At 30.5% G+C, this 17,286-nt stretch overlaps 1 protein-coding gene across 1 annotated transcript; it reads left to right on the top strand.

The window, feature by feature from the left end:
* Positions 1-1,030: 1,030 nt before the first annotated feature.
* Positions 1,031-16,636, top strand: LOC129969014 (potassium channel subfamily K member 18-like). The gene is made up of 3 exons (XM_056083409.1): positions 1,031-1,538; positions 8,522-8,810; positions 14,964-16,636. Exons 1-3 carry the CDS (start codon positions 1,286-1,288, stop codon positions 15,382-15,384), a joined length of 963 nt encoding a protein of 320 aa, XP_055939384.1. The 5' UTR covers positions 1,031-1,285; the 3' UTR covers positions 15,385-16,636.
* Positions 16,637-17,286: the final 650 nt, after the last annotated feature.

The following is a 17,286-nucleotide window of genomic DNA, read 5'->3' as shown; positions in this document are numbered from 1 at the left end:
GTCTTTTCCCTCATGCCTTGAAGAGTACGCTTATAAAATTTTGTTAAAATCGGTGCAGTCATTTAGAAGGAAATTTGAAACACGAACGTACACGCAAAGAAAATATGTATGCATACATATCCACTATGATTTTTATTTATAGTAAGATCATTGTATAATCATGGCGGCCATGCTCTCAATTTACTTTTCGCATTAGTAAAAAGTCTTTATATTCCACAAAAATTTCGGCCTCTAAGTTCTGATGAATTTTAATGTTAAATACTGACCTGTATCCGAATGGAATGAGGCACGCTTGTCATCAGTTAATGGCGAAACTTAATTTTGAAATGCAATGAGCGGCCTGGTCCAAATTTGGCATGATCATTTTCATTCTAATTGGTTTAAAAATAAACTCTTCAATGAAATGCATTGCCATTTTTGAAAACACTTGTGGAATTTCTACTGCACTTCAAGAGCAAATGCAATATAATATTCAGATGGCGAAACTCCTCAAATCATCAACGTATTTGCTGACATTTTTTTAATTGTGTTGTGATTTACATGAAATATTTTCATTTCTTGTAACAGTTTTAATTTGAGCATTCTTTTTATCAGTTTCTTACTTTTCACATCTGAGTAGTGTTAAGCAATTTTAAATGAATTTAGTGCTCATTTTATTACATGCTATTAAAAGTAACTATTTCATTTATTTGCATCCCCTTATCAGTTTATCAACAAAATATTTAATACATCAGTTTCTACACTTTTCATTCTAAAAATAAAAACGAGAGCTTTTGAAAAATTAGATGTGAAAATTATATATAAGTAGAGGCCTGTTTTTCGAGCGTACGGAGTGTCATCCTAACACGTGCGCCGTTAGGATGACACTCCGTACCGCGAACGCCGCTAGGGGGACGCTCCGTACACTACAATAACTTTTAGATTTGGCAACTTTGAACGAAAAGCTGTTGCTTTGATATCTATAAACGACATCAAAGTTTCGATTGACTTCAGTATTGAAAAAGAAACCTGCAGGAATGGATTTCTTCTGGATTTTAACATTAATGAATTGAATGGATTTAAACTGATCATAAATGGATCTGGTTGTTTTAGTTGCATTATAAATTTGTTCTTAAATTTCTGGACACTGGCTCTTGGAAGAATTATTAGAAATCTGCTAGAAAATGAATTGGAGAAATATGTTCTCATTAGATTACCGAAGTACCAATTTCCAGTAGAAGGCACTTCATATCGGAATGGATCCAAGCTTATCCCGCGTGAAGATGCTCAAAATAACGAAACATCTATGAAAGAAAACTATGAAAAGTCAAAATGGTCTGGATTTCCTCCAATCAAAAACAATTTGCTTGACCCATATAATTCGACCAAATATGAAACGGCAAATGATTTCGGATTTAACCAAGAAAACCCCACGACTTCCAAATGTTTTCTACAGAATAATAGGATTTCAGAAATGGATAATTTTTGTCAACTAGTACCAAGTTTGAGTCTTTCCAGTAGATTTTTGCCAAATAGTTCTTGCAATGAAGATTTGAAAGGTAAAGCTAAAAGAAAATGTGATCCCTTTTCTCTACTTTCAACAGAAGCTCTCGAAATATCCCGGCCGAGCCTCCATATATATATATATATATATATATATATATATATATATATATATATATATATATATATATACTAGCCGCCTTTGGCGACCAGCCGGTTCGCCAATCTTAGTGTTCGTTAAAATTTTAATAATTAAACATTTTATGCAATTCCTACTTTAATAGCTTCTTCATCAAAATATTTTAAAACTTCAAATTTTGATAGTCATATAATTCGCTCATAATATTATAAACGCCTTCAGTCATAACGTAATATGTATCTCTCTCATTTTCTGTTAGTTCCCGTAGAATTTATACTATAAATTAAAGTGGAAAGGATTAATCTGCAATTAATATAATAATATTTTTTTGTAATATGATTACTGAAAACAGTCATTGAGCGTTTAAACTTTATGGGCACTAAAGAATATATTTCCTAATTTATGTAATATTTCAAGAATTTGTCAAGAAAATATTCTCAGATTCATCATGACCAGAACGATTAATTAACAATGTTTAATTTTAAATGCATCAAACACTAAGAAAATAAAACGAATCGTTTAAAATAATCGGTAGGAAACAGTTTAAAAAAAACTACTTAAAAAACGATGTACTTAAAACTATAAGCGTATACAAAAAATATATAACTAACATAAATACAATTTAATTACAAAAACATGCAACTAACCTAAAAATAATTTAAATCCTCCGTTGATAATGGTTGTCATGTCAACAATCAGAACACAATGCGCATGGGTGAATTTTCAACGCCAGTTGCGGAACGCCAATGCATGAGTTTTTCTACGCCAGTTGGGGTAACGCTATGCAGGTTAGAAATTTTTAATTTCCTTTATTCTGTTTTATTTTAATTCAAAAGTACTTAAGAATGAATCTGAAAGATCGATTCATTAACAATGTTTAATTTTAAATGCATCAAACATTAAGAAAATAAATAGAATCGTTTCAAATAATCGGCCGAAAAATCTTAAGCCTAGCCTCATGACTGTTGGGGAAAAAAGCCGTACTCATTTAGCGATGGGGAAAATGAAAAGATTTTTTTGGCTGGAAAGTTAGTCTTTAATTAATAATTAAAATTCTAATTAAAAATTCAAAAAAAGGGCTATCCTATCTTTTAAGTTAGATCAAACTGCACATGGTGTGCAAATTTGATTAAAATCGGTTAAGTAGTTTAGGTGTCCATCGCGGACAAACAACGTGACACGTAATTTATATATATTAAGATATAAGCGGCGTTCAGATGATGAGGATGACACTTATAAATAAAATTTTAAGAGTGTTTATAAGGGGGTTTCTTCGTTTATCATTCGACACTAGTGTTTGCAAAAACCATCTTGACTTCATATTACAGTGACTCTCTCATGTCAATGTATAGGAGTATGCCTATAATGAAACTCTTTCTGACTATAATCTTGGGATTTGCATAAAATATATTATTCTCTAAATTTGAAAATAATGACAAATTCCTTCATATGATAGAAAAATTATAAAGATGCTTTATTCTTACAAACCCATTTCTCACCTCCACATTTTATTTCCTCACAATATTAAAGCCTTCCGACAAACTCATCCGGAAGCTCATATCTAGGTGAATCCGAGAAGCAATCACCCTTATTAAGAAGAGTGTCGTTATATACCGATTACGGCTGTAGTTGCTTGGAACCCCTGAGGCCATATAAAGCGTCCTCAAAAGTGCTATAATGCACCCAATGATCTGCCTTGCGGGCCTCCAGCCGAGAAATTTGCAATTGAGGATTAGATTCGTTAAACGGTAAATTAGATTTGGGCCAAAGCAAAGGCGTAATTGCAGCAGTTTCAAGGAATTTGTTATGTTGAATATAGTTTGCAAACCCATGATTAAGCGATGCTGCTAAAAATTATAGAATATAATGATAATAGTTATTTTCTTTCTTTGCCGTAATCATTTAACAGCTGAAGATGATATGAAATCTTAAATATTAATCTTTTGATTTGTATTTCTATTTTTCTAGTCTGTTATTATTATTATTTATAATTGCAGCCAATGGAAAAAGTTCCATTGCTTCCTTGAACATATCTGGTATTTTCCTGCCCATAGACTACAATTAGTATTTCATGCACTGAAAGGATTACAGTTGATGCGAAATAGGATACTTATGCCTTTAATGTTTATTTGATAAATTTGAACCTTTTCTTTACGCCTGAACAAAAACTATAATAGAAAATGTTTTGTACCTACGGCCATACCTCTAGATCATTAAAACTGCATTCCTCTCCCAGACATTATCAAAGAAAATTTCTAATTACCAAACATTTAATGTTTAGTCCCATTTGCATAACTGGTAGATCTCTCTCGTCTTAATGATGAGTTGACAACACCATGGAGTGTAGAAAATGTTTCCAGTGTCATTTTAATGTTAAATCGAATGAAACCGCTGTTCTGTATTTTTTCAAGACGTCTCACTTCAAGAGGACATCTTGAGAATTCGTTTCGTTAGGAAAAGTGTGGCTCACCCGACGAACAATATCAAAAGACAAAAAAAAAAAAAAAAAAATGGTGAACATGCTTTTCATCGGAAAACAGAAAGCCTCTTTTAAAAATATCCAAAATATTCAAACCATCATCTAGAATTAATCACAAAATGTTTTAATGGATTTAATGCATAGAATGAACTTGATGATAGAGGGAAAACACATAGTCACTTTTGATTTCAAGGAAACTAATTTAGAAATATATATTAAGATCGCGTGAGCTTCGTCGCTTCAAAATATTAAGCCAAACGAATGACTGAGGAAGTTATTCATACAAAAATTATTAATTTTAGAATTGAAAGAAATACTTCGATTAAAATATTGAAACTCTTCTATTGTCACAAGATCTGTAACTCATAACACATTTAAAATAAATCAACAAAAATCTCAATTAACACAAAGCATGATGTTGGCATCGATTTCTGAAACTGCAGTTTTGTTCCTTTTAAAAGAACACCCTCATTTATGTTACTGGACATCCTAACATGGAATTTATGATTCCAGAGTCTCTGTAAGAAATTCGACTAAAATAATTTTCTTCTCTCAATGTCAATCGCAAATAAATTCTGAAAATCATTTTCAGTCATTCTAGCTCACTGATTTTTTTCATAAACCATGAAAAATCCAGAAAGAATAAAGAAAAAAAAATAGCAGCATTAATCTCACGTATGCGAGTTTTCTAAATACATGGACGCCATTCCATCATTCATTTTAGATTCATAACACCGTCGCAAAGCAAACATGCCCAGAAAAGCCTTTTTCGAAAAACCTCACGACATAACATATCTATCTATCCCCCGCTATGTTGTCCGATCAATACAGATTAATGAACTTTTTACGGCGATTGATCAGTAGAAATTTTTTAATCATTTTGTCTTATGAGTATTGTGTGAAACTCTTCATTAAGGCCCAGTCGACAGAGATGGCCAACGATGTAGGTCCCTTAAGGAGAAAATTTGAAAGAAATATGTTTTAAATTTTAAATGATTGAAGATTTTCCGGAATTCTATTAGTTAAAAAGATTTCTGGTGAAATGAAAATATCCGAGTTTTCTTCAAATATTTGTAATTTCTTTTTCATTTGAACAACTTTTTATTTGCTTTTGAAGAAGAAAATTGTTTTAGTTTCATAAGCATGAAATTTAGCTCGATTTGTAGATTATAAATGACTCTCATAGTTCCTAATTCGTTCTAGATAATTTTTTCAATCCGCTGAATTAAATATGATATTTAATTTGATGCATGACATTTTCTGTCATAAATGAATATTTGTCGGTGATTCCGCCTTCATCTGAAAAAGTTATCACACATTTCTGTAAATGGCAAAATTGCAATAATATTCGAAATGTAGATAATTAAAGTAACAGTTGCAGTCAATGAAAATATTTGATTTGCTTTCTTCAAGAAGACAGTAAAATATTTTCTGTGCTTCAGATTTAGCTGAAAGATTTTGATTTCCTTAAAATTAGAAACGTCTATTTCAGAGCAAAAACTACGAAATTAAGATAACTTTCTATGATAATCTGCAATATAATGTCTTTTTTTAAATATATATATATATATATATATATATATATATATATATATATATATATATATATATATATATATATATATATATATATATATATATATATATATATATATATAATATTATGATTTCAAAGAAATGACTATAGATTTCTCTATTCTTATATTTCTATATTAAAGTAGCTCTCTTTAAAGTCGCATCAGAAAGAAATTTCTTATTTTCTTCTTTCTTATACCATATCAATTAACGTGTCTAAATCGCATGACAGCCGGCGTCCTGGCATAGGGGTAGCGCGTCTTCCCCGTGTTCTGGGCGTCCTGGGTTCGAGTCCCGGTACGGACATGGTTGTTCTTCCTCCGTTCTATATGTGAGATGTGTGAATGTGCCCCCCTGTAAAAAGGGTTTGTGCAAGCGAATGAGATGTGTGAGTAACTAAGACGTACTCTTGGCCCTAGTTGGCGCTACTAAAAACAAGAGACGCTCCCTTGGCTTAAAATCCCTGACTTCGTCAGCGAGCTTGTGCATGGCAAGTGCCATTATAAACAACAACAAATAGCATGACATAAACTTGTAGTACATTTTTTTATGAATTATATTTTTATCTTTAAAACCAGGCACTCATCGCTGAAATGAGGCTGCCTGTACATGTAATTAAACAGACGCTATATAAAATGTCTACTGAATTTTAAAATCGATTTCTCTTCATCATTCTCAAAATAAATCCGCTTCCTCATGAGACGCGCATGTTCTTTCCATGCTCATTTATAGTCTTCGTAAATCTGACAGAATGCAGCGAGAGAGAAAAGGGGAAAAAATTAAATAAGGGAGGCAAGTTTCGTTCGAAAGGAACGGAAAAAGCAACTCGAGCAGTGTGCATTCATTTGGATTTTCTAAATACAGAGGATGTCATTCCATCATTCATTTTAAAAGTATGGCACCGTTGCCAAGTAAATCGTAACCAGAAAAGCCCGTTCCGGAAAACCCTGGAGAGCAGCAGATCCATCTTACCACGCAGCGCCTGTCTGGCCTATATAGATTAATGACTGGGATTTTCTCCGACGATTGATGATTAGAAATTTTTGAATCATTTTTAATCTATGACTTTTGAGGGAGAACTCTTCATTAGAACTAATCCGGGAGCTTCGAGGAAATGACCAGTGGTTAAAGAGGCGTTGCAAATGGAAAAAAAGTATTTAAGATATTGTTTGCAAGTAGAGCGCATTTTTAGAGTCAGAATGTTTTCAATGGAAGAAAAATGATAAATTCAGTTCCGATTGATTGTGTGTGTGTACACACACACACACACACACACACACACACACACACACACACACATATATATATATATATATATATATATATATATATATATATATATATATATATATATATATATATATATATATATATATATATATATATATATATATATATATATATATATATATATATATATAAGGTATAAAAAGGTAAATAAATATAAGGTATTTATCTTTTAATAATCTTTTTTTTATAGTTAAGTGTACTGATGTTGACATAATGACTCAATGATATTCATTAATATTAATATATATTGCGATACAGTTTTCAATTTATTTCAACTGAAAAATTGTTAATTAGAAATTTCTTTTAAATTTTCATAATTTATTTGAAATGAAATATCAACTTATAAATGTGAAAATTCTATAAGGTTTTACATTGATATATCAGAAGGAATAATGATAAAAAGCGAATAAATATTTTTTTTTGTTTGGATCAAATGCAAATAACCATGATGAGTATAGCTTCTCAATAGAGATTGCCAGATTATTATGAATGAGATTATTTTTGAATATTTCATTCGATAGACGCTTTGCGACATTTTACTCATTATCTTTCTCAAACAGAAAATGTATCTTTATTCAATGTTTAAAAACAAAGAGCAACATTTACTTAAATGAAAGACCTACAAAATAATAGATGAGAATTTTGTTGAATGAGAAATGAAAGTTATTGTAGAATATAGTAATGTTTTCTGCATTGGAAATTCATAAAACTACTTACTTGGGCATAAGAAGATTTATAAAAAACAAATAATTTTTACATCATGTTTTTTTTTCTAATCACTAGTTGATTACTTATAATAATCGTTTGTTTTAGGTAAAATAAAGATAACAGATAGAATAAATAGATTTCAGATGAAAGTTTAATTTTAGATTTTTATTGTTTGTTTTGTTTTATAAATCTTTACGATGTTTATTTTTAATTTCTTAAATTTTAAAATATGGACTGAGAATTTAAAGCGATAGTATAATGAATTTAAAATTTATTAAATTAACCATGTAAAATGTATCTGACTGATTTAATAAATCGGATACTGTAGATTTATTATAAATACCAGAAACATAATATTTTGTGAAATTACAGCTGCTTCCAGTTGCCGAACATTCAATTTATGTAGCAGGATTAACTTATCACCATTCCAAAGTAAACTTACCCTGGCCGATGCCGATTTGGGCGATCCATTCTCAAGTGTATTTGAGGAATCTGAATCCATATATGAGTCATCTGTTTTCTGACTAGGAAATTTAGGTTGTCTGCACAATTTCTGGAACTCACGTAATAAACTTTGCTCTTGAAGATACAGTTGCATAAAATTTGATCAACATTTTTCCCCCCTATTTTCTAAATTTTCTGCAATGTTTGTTATTATGATATAGTATTTTTTGAAAACATTCAGGACGTAACTTCTAATCTCACTCTACAAATATTTCAGACATCATTATGAAGATAAAATATTTCATTAATCAATAAAGGGGTTTTCAAATTAACGTTATGCAAAAATTTATATTTTTTCATCAAGCAATGTCTTGTGTCAATGCTCATCTTTTTCACTCTTCCAGGTTACGGCAACATCGCACCGAAGACCAACTGGGGCAAGTTGGTTACCATTCTGTACGCCATCTTTGGCATTCCCCTCATGTTCCTGTACTTGACCAACATCGGTAACATCCTCGCCAAGAGCTTCAAATTTGTTTACGGCCGCCTCTGTTTCAGGCGAAAACTTGGCGATCACCGTCGAAGACGACAGCAACAGCTCGAGCAGTACCAGATCCACCACATCATGCTGCAGGATGCAGCGTCTCCCAACGCCGGGACTAACTCGATTGTGGACTCATCGACACTTATCAGGTGATTGAAAAGCTCGCGTTGGTTAGCAAAATGCCATTATTTTGTTTCATTACGCTGACATCGGACTAACAGTTATGCGGTGATCTTAAACGGTGAATTCTTATGGTATGATTATTGGCATATCGTCATAAAAAGAGACTTCATATTAACCTTGCAATGAGGAATAATCAAATGCAATTCATTGCTTAAAGGTGAAAAACATTAAATAAATAAAAATTTCATACAATGCACGGTCAATTGTTCGTGTAAATTCCCTGAATAAGGCCAATGAGTATTTTATGAAGTGATGAAAAGAATAAAATATTTAAAAAGAAATCATTGTGCACGTATCACAGCCATCATCTGGATAATATTTCAATATTATATTCATTTCTATGATTTGAGTTCAAGAAAAGAATTTTTAAAACAAAAGATGAAAGAAATACATAACTAGTAGCTAAAACATAGCACTTATTATTTCTTAGATACAGAAATTAATTCATGTAAAGCAAACTGTTTTTTCTGCAATATAAAAAGACGTAAAAAGCGTATTTTGCATCAAATGCGTATTTCGTATTGTCAGCATTATTAGCAAGAGATTATATTATTAACAAAGAAATATTTGATTGTCATGTTAAATCCTTCTGCTTTGAGAACATCATTATCATATTATAAAATAATAACAATCCTTCTATAATTAATCCTATTATGGAATTAAATTATTTATTTATTTATTATTATTACTAATTAGATTATTATGAACATATTTCCACACTTCATTATGGGCAGTTATCCTTCAGTGGTTGTCATTTTGCATGTGTGAATCCACTTTTATAATTTTTTGTAATGAATTTCAAGTTCCGCAGTGACTGAATGCACAAAATTCAGATCATTTGATCGGCAATGAACATCGGCACTATCTATTTTATTGAGAATTAGAAACAAAAAAAATTGATGTATTAAAAATTTATATTCAGCTAAATTAAATAAACTACTTCAGTTTTTAGAAAATCAATTTTCTAGATTCTAATTTTTATTCAATAGCTACTTCGTCTAGAATGTAGATTGTGTTGGATTTCAACTAAGTAGATAATGGTTAAAATTAAATTAATGGTACTCAGATACAATTAGCTACGTTTATACTGAAAGGATTCGAAAGAATCTGTATAGATTTATTACTTAGACAAGGGTCCGAGTGATCTTTCGAAAAAAATAGCTTTAAATTTTTGTCGCTCTACTGTTCAAAGCAATATACTGTTGAGTAACTCATTTCATTTCACTGTAAAAGCGATATGTATGGTTTGAAGAAATCATTCGCCTGCAATTAACATGCATTGCAAGAAAGAGCACACATTGATAGTAAAGTTCTTTTATCAGAAGCAAGCAGAGTTACAGTAGCATTCCGTGCTTATCGGCGGAGGAAAAATTTATGAAAAGGGCATAAATGCAGTTAAAGGCTTGATGTGCAAATTGGATGAAACCGGCTTTTGAGAAGTTGTATTGGAAGAAGAAGGCGCGCAGTGGCAGATATGGAGGGAGTTGCAATTGCAACAGCTGAAGCATCTTAAAGTTCTTTAAATTCGAGTGCAAGTAGCCACTCAATCCATGGACACCGAACCTTTTTTGGGCAATAGTAGGCATGATTTCATGCAAAATTCTGTACCCTTACAAAAAGCATTTCGTGTAACATTTGAAACCACAAAATAATTCTATACCTCTTGTTTCCTTCTTGTGTGTTTTGTGAAGGACTGGTGCTGGTCGTCCACATCTTACGGGCAGAGGAAGCTCGTGTTCATTTAGACAGTGTTTGTGAACATATGGAATTCCATCAGTCCCTATGCCTTGCAACAATAGTGTTTATATTCCCAACAGTTACACATATTAATCTACACCATGCCGTGATGAATGGCATGGCGTAAATGAGCAGCGAATTTTATTATTGCTTGTAATTTCTCGTGCAAGACACAGTAAACAGGTCCGTTTGATATACAGTGACGGATACAGCAGACTTCTGAAAAATCATGTGTCACGGCTCAAAGGCAAATAGTCTGTTTATTTAACACAGTGATAATACAAAATTATATCTAATCATGCAATAAAACGTGTAAAGAATGTGATTCGAGCTCAGTTCTGTGATGAACGTTGTCATCTCTCTTTCCCACTTCCCGCGCGATCACCAGATCCTTTGCGGCTTCTCGCTGCGGGGTTTTCTCAAATATCGCATTTCGTTATAGCGAAAGCCTGTTTCAAATAATTTTTATCCACTGAAATCGCGGTTCAGGTAACGAATAAATGTAATTTCATACGGATCTGTTCGGTAAAAAAGGATCTAAGAATCTCTAAGTACCATTCATTTGATTTTAACCATCATGGTATTCAGGGTTCTTTCAGCATAGCATTTTTAAATCGAGGTAGAAAATGTAGCAGATTTATAGTCATTCTTCTCTTTGTGGGATTGGACCCTTTTAACAGTACTTGTCAAACATTCAAACTCTAATAAAATCAAAGCTGTATTCATTATCATACACGCTACGGTAACTTCAATCATATGCTACAGACAACAGCATTCAAATGGCGAAGCTGATTTGTGTTATCTCAGTAAGTGTTTTGTGTTATGTTTATAATTTCCGCAAAAAATGAATAAAATGAAATCAAAACATAAAATTCCAGCACGAAATTGTCACAAATAAGAATATATCCTTGATTTTAATAATGATCACATGTTTAAATATCTTATTAAAAGTTATTTGAGTTTCCTTACAACAATGACAAGCATTTTTGATAATAGAAGATTCTAAAATCCTTAGAATATTTTTTTTTTTAATTTATGAAGATCGGAGAAAAAAATTATACTGCAATAAAATATGTATCATGAAACATGTAATATTTTGGATTTTAAAGTGCTTTGAAGATGCATTTGCGGTAACAGGTTTGAATTTTATTGGCAAACCATGGGTGGATTTTGTTTAATGATTTTCATTTAAAATTTTAACTACTTTCAATCGAGGTGCAAACTAATCTTTAAATTTTTCTAATGAAACCCTTAGTACTTCGTCTATTTAATGATTCTGATAATAAAAAAACTGCCAGGTAAGAATTTAGCCAAATCAGTTCAAAACTGTCAAAGATGCGAATGAAAATTATTAAAAACAGTATCAATAAATGCAAATGTAGCAAACAGGTCTATTAATATTTCCCTTCATTCATGTTGTCGTTTTAGTAATCGATACGGAAACTTCGCCCTAAGAAAAATAAGGTTTTTTTAAGTGCATCGTTAAAAAAAGAAGAATCAAGATTTAATAAGAATCGGGCGTGTACGATTTTATTTGCATAGTTTATTAAAAACGAGTATAGATTAAATTGCATTCTCAAGGTATTTCAAATAATCCAGATAACACAAGGAATGAATACTAATAAAACAAGCTAAGTTGGATTATATTACTTCATTCCTGAAATATTCCTTCATAATTGAAACATGAATAAAATAATACTGCTGATTTTTTTTCCAAGTTATCAATAAATGATATTTTAAATTATTTTTACTAAAGCTTTTCATGCAATTTCTTTTTAAGAAAAAGAATATTTTATAAAACAATTCATTTACCGAAACAATTTTAATCTTTTGTTTTAATTTTTAAAAAGTAATGTCATTGAATTGCAGCGGCACTGCGTTGTTCACACACACAAAGTGTTGCTCTTATATTTTATTCATTGAACACACTCGACAACATCTCAATTCATACTTTATGCAGACTTTTGTTTCTGTTCTTTTTTCATTCACTGATGATCACATAAATCATTTCTACAAAAGTAATTGTCCCAAACAAAACTTCATCTCAAATGTAAGGAGATGTGGAATCTGTTATTGATTTTTTTTCTCTACATCTTCGGAAATATTTTAAAAAAATAATAATATAAATTAATCTGAAGTAACTTTGTAAGACATGCTTTGTTTTATGCCCCATTTTAGTTATTTTTTATCCTGTCAGAAAATCTTTTTAGCAAAGCTGACACTTCTTCAAAGAAATAAAAAATCATGTTATTTTCAAAGCGTTTGGTTATCATTGCATATCTTAAATTTAGAATTGCAGTCATTTAGGTTTCGCACTTTTGGTTGGTATCAGAAATATTCATAAATTTCAATTAAATGTATAACATGAATTAAAATTAATAAAAAATAAAAAATATGCTTTTATACTCATAAATGCTAACATATTTTATACTCAAATATGCTTTAATACTCATAAAAGGGACAAACTTTTTGTCACATTTATGAGTATTTTTTAAGTGAAATAAAAATATAATAAAAAGATATATAAAATAAATAATAAGATAAAATAATTAAAGATAATATAAAAGTATAATCATCAAGAATTCATAATATCTTTAACTATATTGAAAAAACGGAGGTCTCATTGAACATCAGAAATATTAAATTTCCATTGTTTATCAAATCTCAAAATTTCAAAATGTTATATGCATTAGAAATATTTTATTTGAATGATTTGGGTATATTTTTTCAAAATTAGATGTTGCTATTTGAAAAAAAGCTGAGTTTGCGTTAATCTGAATACGAAGAAGATCCTTTGCATGAACAAATAATCCATAAACTTAATAGAGAAAATAATTCTATAATGATAAGAATTTAGAGTTTCATTGCTCGATAATTATTTTCAAAATAATGAGCATTGTCCTGATACCATTTTGATGGACTACGCAATATGTCAGATTATTCGATTATCTTTTAAATACCATGAAATGATGAGATGTTGAAATTATTTAAAAAAAAAGTTGCATAAACAAATGAATGGAATAAAATTGCTTATGAAAAAAATAGCAAATGTTTTATTAAACTTTTTAAGTGTGTTAATTATTTACTTCAAATAGATCAAGTGTAATATTTTCATATTTTTCGTAATTACAGAAATCGTATTTAAAGTAAAACTGTATTCTTTACCTTACAAAAAACTGCTTCTAGAAAAATATTTAAACTTCGCTGTCTTTAAAATTCGTTTAAACTGTAGTGCCAAAATAGAGTGTATAGTATTTGAAGATATATGTTATCGAAAATTACTTAAATTCGACTTTTTTAATTTCCTCTTAAAAATCGCTTTTCACAACAAAAAAAAGCATCCATTTTAGATTCATAAATTATGAATATAATTCATTTCACACTGGATGGACTAATTGAAAGAGAGCCAGGCGTCATTTTCTAAGACTTGAATATATCTTGGATTAAATGTGGAATTTTATTACACTTTTTCAATCCAAAAATATTTTGAAATAAACTATTTCTTTTCAAAATAAAATATATAGATATTTCTATATTATCGACAAAAATTCAATATACTCACTTAACTTTATAGATCGAAGCATTTCTTTTTAAATATTAGTAATCCCAAATTCTCTAACGAGAGCCTATTATATGAATGCATTTCTTAATGAATGTGATTAGAAAGATATTTATAACAATGTAAGCCCCAATGAATGCCATCGCTTTTAAAGCTTCACTTATTTTATACTATCGAACATTTCTGAGCTCGAACTGACGTATGATATGAATATATACAAAAAATATTGAACTGATAATATGAAATAATAATGATCACTTCATTATTTAGTATTATCAGTTCTGAAGTAGAAAAATTTCGATTTATTCACCTTCAGTCGGCTCTAATGGTGATCAATCTCGTGGAATTTCTCGTTTCGTTTATAAAGAAAAGTCTCGAAGTCATTTTACCACCAGAAGTTTCCACATTCTTATGCCTGAACTAAAGCGATCTGGATTGCAGAAATGTTTTAATGCAGATTTAAATGCAGAAATGTTTTTCCTGCGATTTGATTACATCAAAATGAACGAAAAGCGTTTGCTTTGATTATTAAACACGAAATTGAAATTCTTAATAAGTTTGAAATACTTAAAATTAGTTAATGTAACATTGCAGTGCAGTTGAAAATTTCACTGTCTTTCCTTTGCAAAATTTTGAATAAGCAGTAAGCATTCGAGGTTCTAACATCAACGAATATGTTGAAAAAATTATATATGTGTGTGTGTGTTCATTATCGACTCAAGTGTTACCCTATTCTCAACTTTTCCCAAGAGTCTGTATAACTATAAAACTAATTATGAATTTCTTTTTTCAAACGTTTGCTTCATTACTCTTGCACTTTCAGGAACAAATTGAATTCTGATCTCGTCAAGGACGACCTCGATGATGACGGCATAACCACAAGCTACAAATCCAAGCCAAGAGTCACTGTGCCGATCACTCTTTGTTTGCTGATCATCGCCGGCTACATATGCGGCGGAGCAGCCCTGTTTTCCGTCTGGGAAGGCTGGGACTACCTGGATGGATCATACTTCTGCTTCGTCACCCTCAGCACGATAGGATTCGGTGACCTGGTCCCGGGCGACTCCGTGGTTTCTGATGACGGAACCCAAGAAAAACTTGTTATTTGTTCTCTTTATCTACTTACCGGCATGGCCTTAATCGCCATGTGTTTTAACCTTGTTCAAGAGGAGGTAGTTCACAAACTCAGAAGAGCAGGTAGAGCTTTAGGTCTTTTAAATGATCGCGACGATTCTGATGACTGAAAGATGAATGGACATCCCCAAAATATCGAATCATAAGAAACGGATCAGTCAACTCATATTTTCCCCTCATTAGCAACAACTGGAAAGGACGCTGAAAAATATACGAAGTTTCAAGGAAATTGATAGAACATTATTTGAAGCCAGTGTATGTAATGAAAGGTTCATTGTGGTATTTTTGTTGCAAGAATTTGTTTCAATAATTTTCTAGGTTCTTCTATCTCTGAGGTATTTAACATGATACATCATTTAAATATTTTCATGATTTTGTAAGAATTTTATCCACCGGCTTTCTTTTTACCCACCTACTGTATGTCAAGTGCAATGAACTCCTTGCTGAATTTTTATACGAAAGTATTTACTCGTGCTGTCCTACTACACAATGGAAGATTCTCAAAGAAGCACAACTCACTTGGAGAGGAATTCATTTGCCAGAAAATGGATTCACAAATGGTGAATTTTGCATACCATTGCAGCACCATATACAATTAAGACTTGAAACATTGTTCGGTGAAAGCTAATTTTAGCAGGTGGATATAACAAGGTAATCACGAATTAAGCCACCCATTTCCTCTCTCATTTTAAATTTGCTTATTTAATTTGCCTTAAGTTAATTATGAATTTTTTTGTGTGAATGGTATTTAAGTTGAAAAATAGCATATACGGAACATTCGTCTTTGTTTTACTAAGATATAACTTATAGAACTGATTAAAATAAGACCGCCAATATACCTGTATATTTCAAAAGTTGGGAAATAATGAAAGCTTCCTCTAAAATACTGAAATGTAATTTCCCAACTTCGTAACATATGTTTTCACTATTTCATGCAAACTAGAATGATTATTTAAAAAAATGAAGTGATTTGCTTTATTGTATTCATATCAAACGAAAGGGTTGTGTTCTTAAAAATATGAAGAGCATTGATGGAAGGAGCTCTTGATTATTTTGCTAATAACATATATCAAAGCATTTAAAAAAAGATGCATTTCAGATTTATCTAATAAAAATTCATAAATATTCTATCATTTTTTACAAATGCCAAATGAAAAATCTTCTACTTTGTACAGTGGATTGGTTTCTTTACAAAGAAATCACGACAGTTTATATTACACTTAATTCTATCTTTCCAATGAACAATATATATATATATATGATAATATACAAGTGCGGGATTGGTTTATTATAGAGTTATAGCTACATTCCTCACGAAAAACCTTGTTATTAGAAAATAAGCATTGGGAAGTTGGCTGCCACAATGAATGTAGTCTATCAATTGATATAATAAAATTTTATGTTCGTTAATTTTCTGCTCATTTTTTTAAGAAATTACTCTAAACTCAGTCATGAAAATTTTGGGCTCACGAAATTGTATAATTTCAATGCATAGGTAATTATCATTTTTTGTCTATATTATGTAGTTACTTATCGTTAAGAATCAATAATGTTGATAAATAAATATAACAGTAATATAAAATTATTTGAATTTTTAAATGATCCAAGATTTAGGTATAGGCATGTTTCATTAAATTAAACTGCTCACATGTTAAATTGAAACAATTTCCTATATTCATTTTAGATTAAATGTAAGATGAAAAATATAAATCACGTGCACTATCCAGCACTAAAAATCCAGAAGTTTAATTTGATTCATTTTCAAAATGAAAATTAAAGTTTTCACAAAGAAAAGCATGTAACTGAAGCTAATAGTCATAAATTCTCCTTTAAAAAGTCTCTTTCATTTCATGTACTCGTAGTATAGCAGTTCATATTAATTAAAAGAAAATTGGATCTTATGTTGTTTTTATTTTCTCAGATGTATCCTAATGCAGAAAACCATTATATTTATTTCTTCAAACAGAGAACCCTCGAAATGACATCTCACTAAATAGTAAAAATAAAGTATA

The sequence above is a fragment of the Argiope bruennichi genome, chromosome 5 (genome assembly GCF_947563725.1).
Source record: "Argiope bruennichi chromosome 5, qqArgBrue1.1, whole genome shotgun sequence".
NCBI classification, from domain to species: Eukaryota; Metazoa; Arthropoda; class Arachnida; order Araneae; family Araneidae; genus Argiope; species Argiope bruennichi.
This window is presented reverse-complemented; position numbering and strand designations above follow the sequence as displayed.

Coding starts and splice junctions, on each gene's coding strand:
- LOC129969014 (XM_056083409.1), top strand. CDS start 1,286: ATGAAAGAAAACTATGAAAAGTCAAAATGGTCTGGATTTCCTCCAATC. Junction 1,539..8,521: donor TTGCAATGAAGATTTGAAAG/GTAAAGCTAAAA, acceptor TCACTCTTCCAG/GTTACGGCAACATCGCACCG. Junction 8,811..14,963: donor GACTCATCGACACTTATCAG/GTGATTGAAAAG, acceptor TTGCACTTTCAG/GAACAAATTGAATTCTGATC.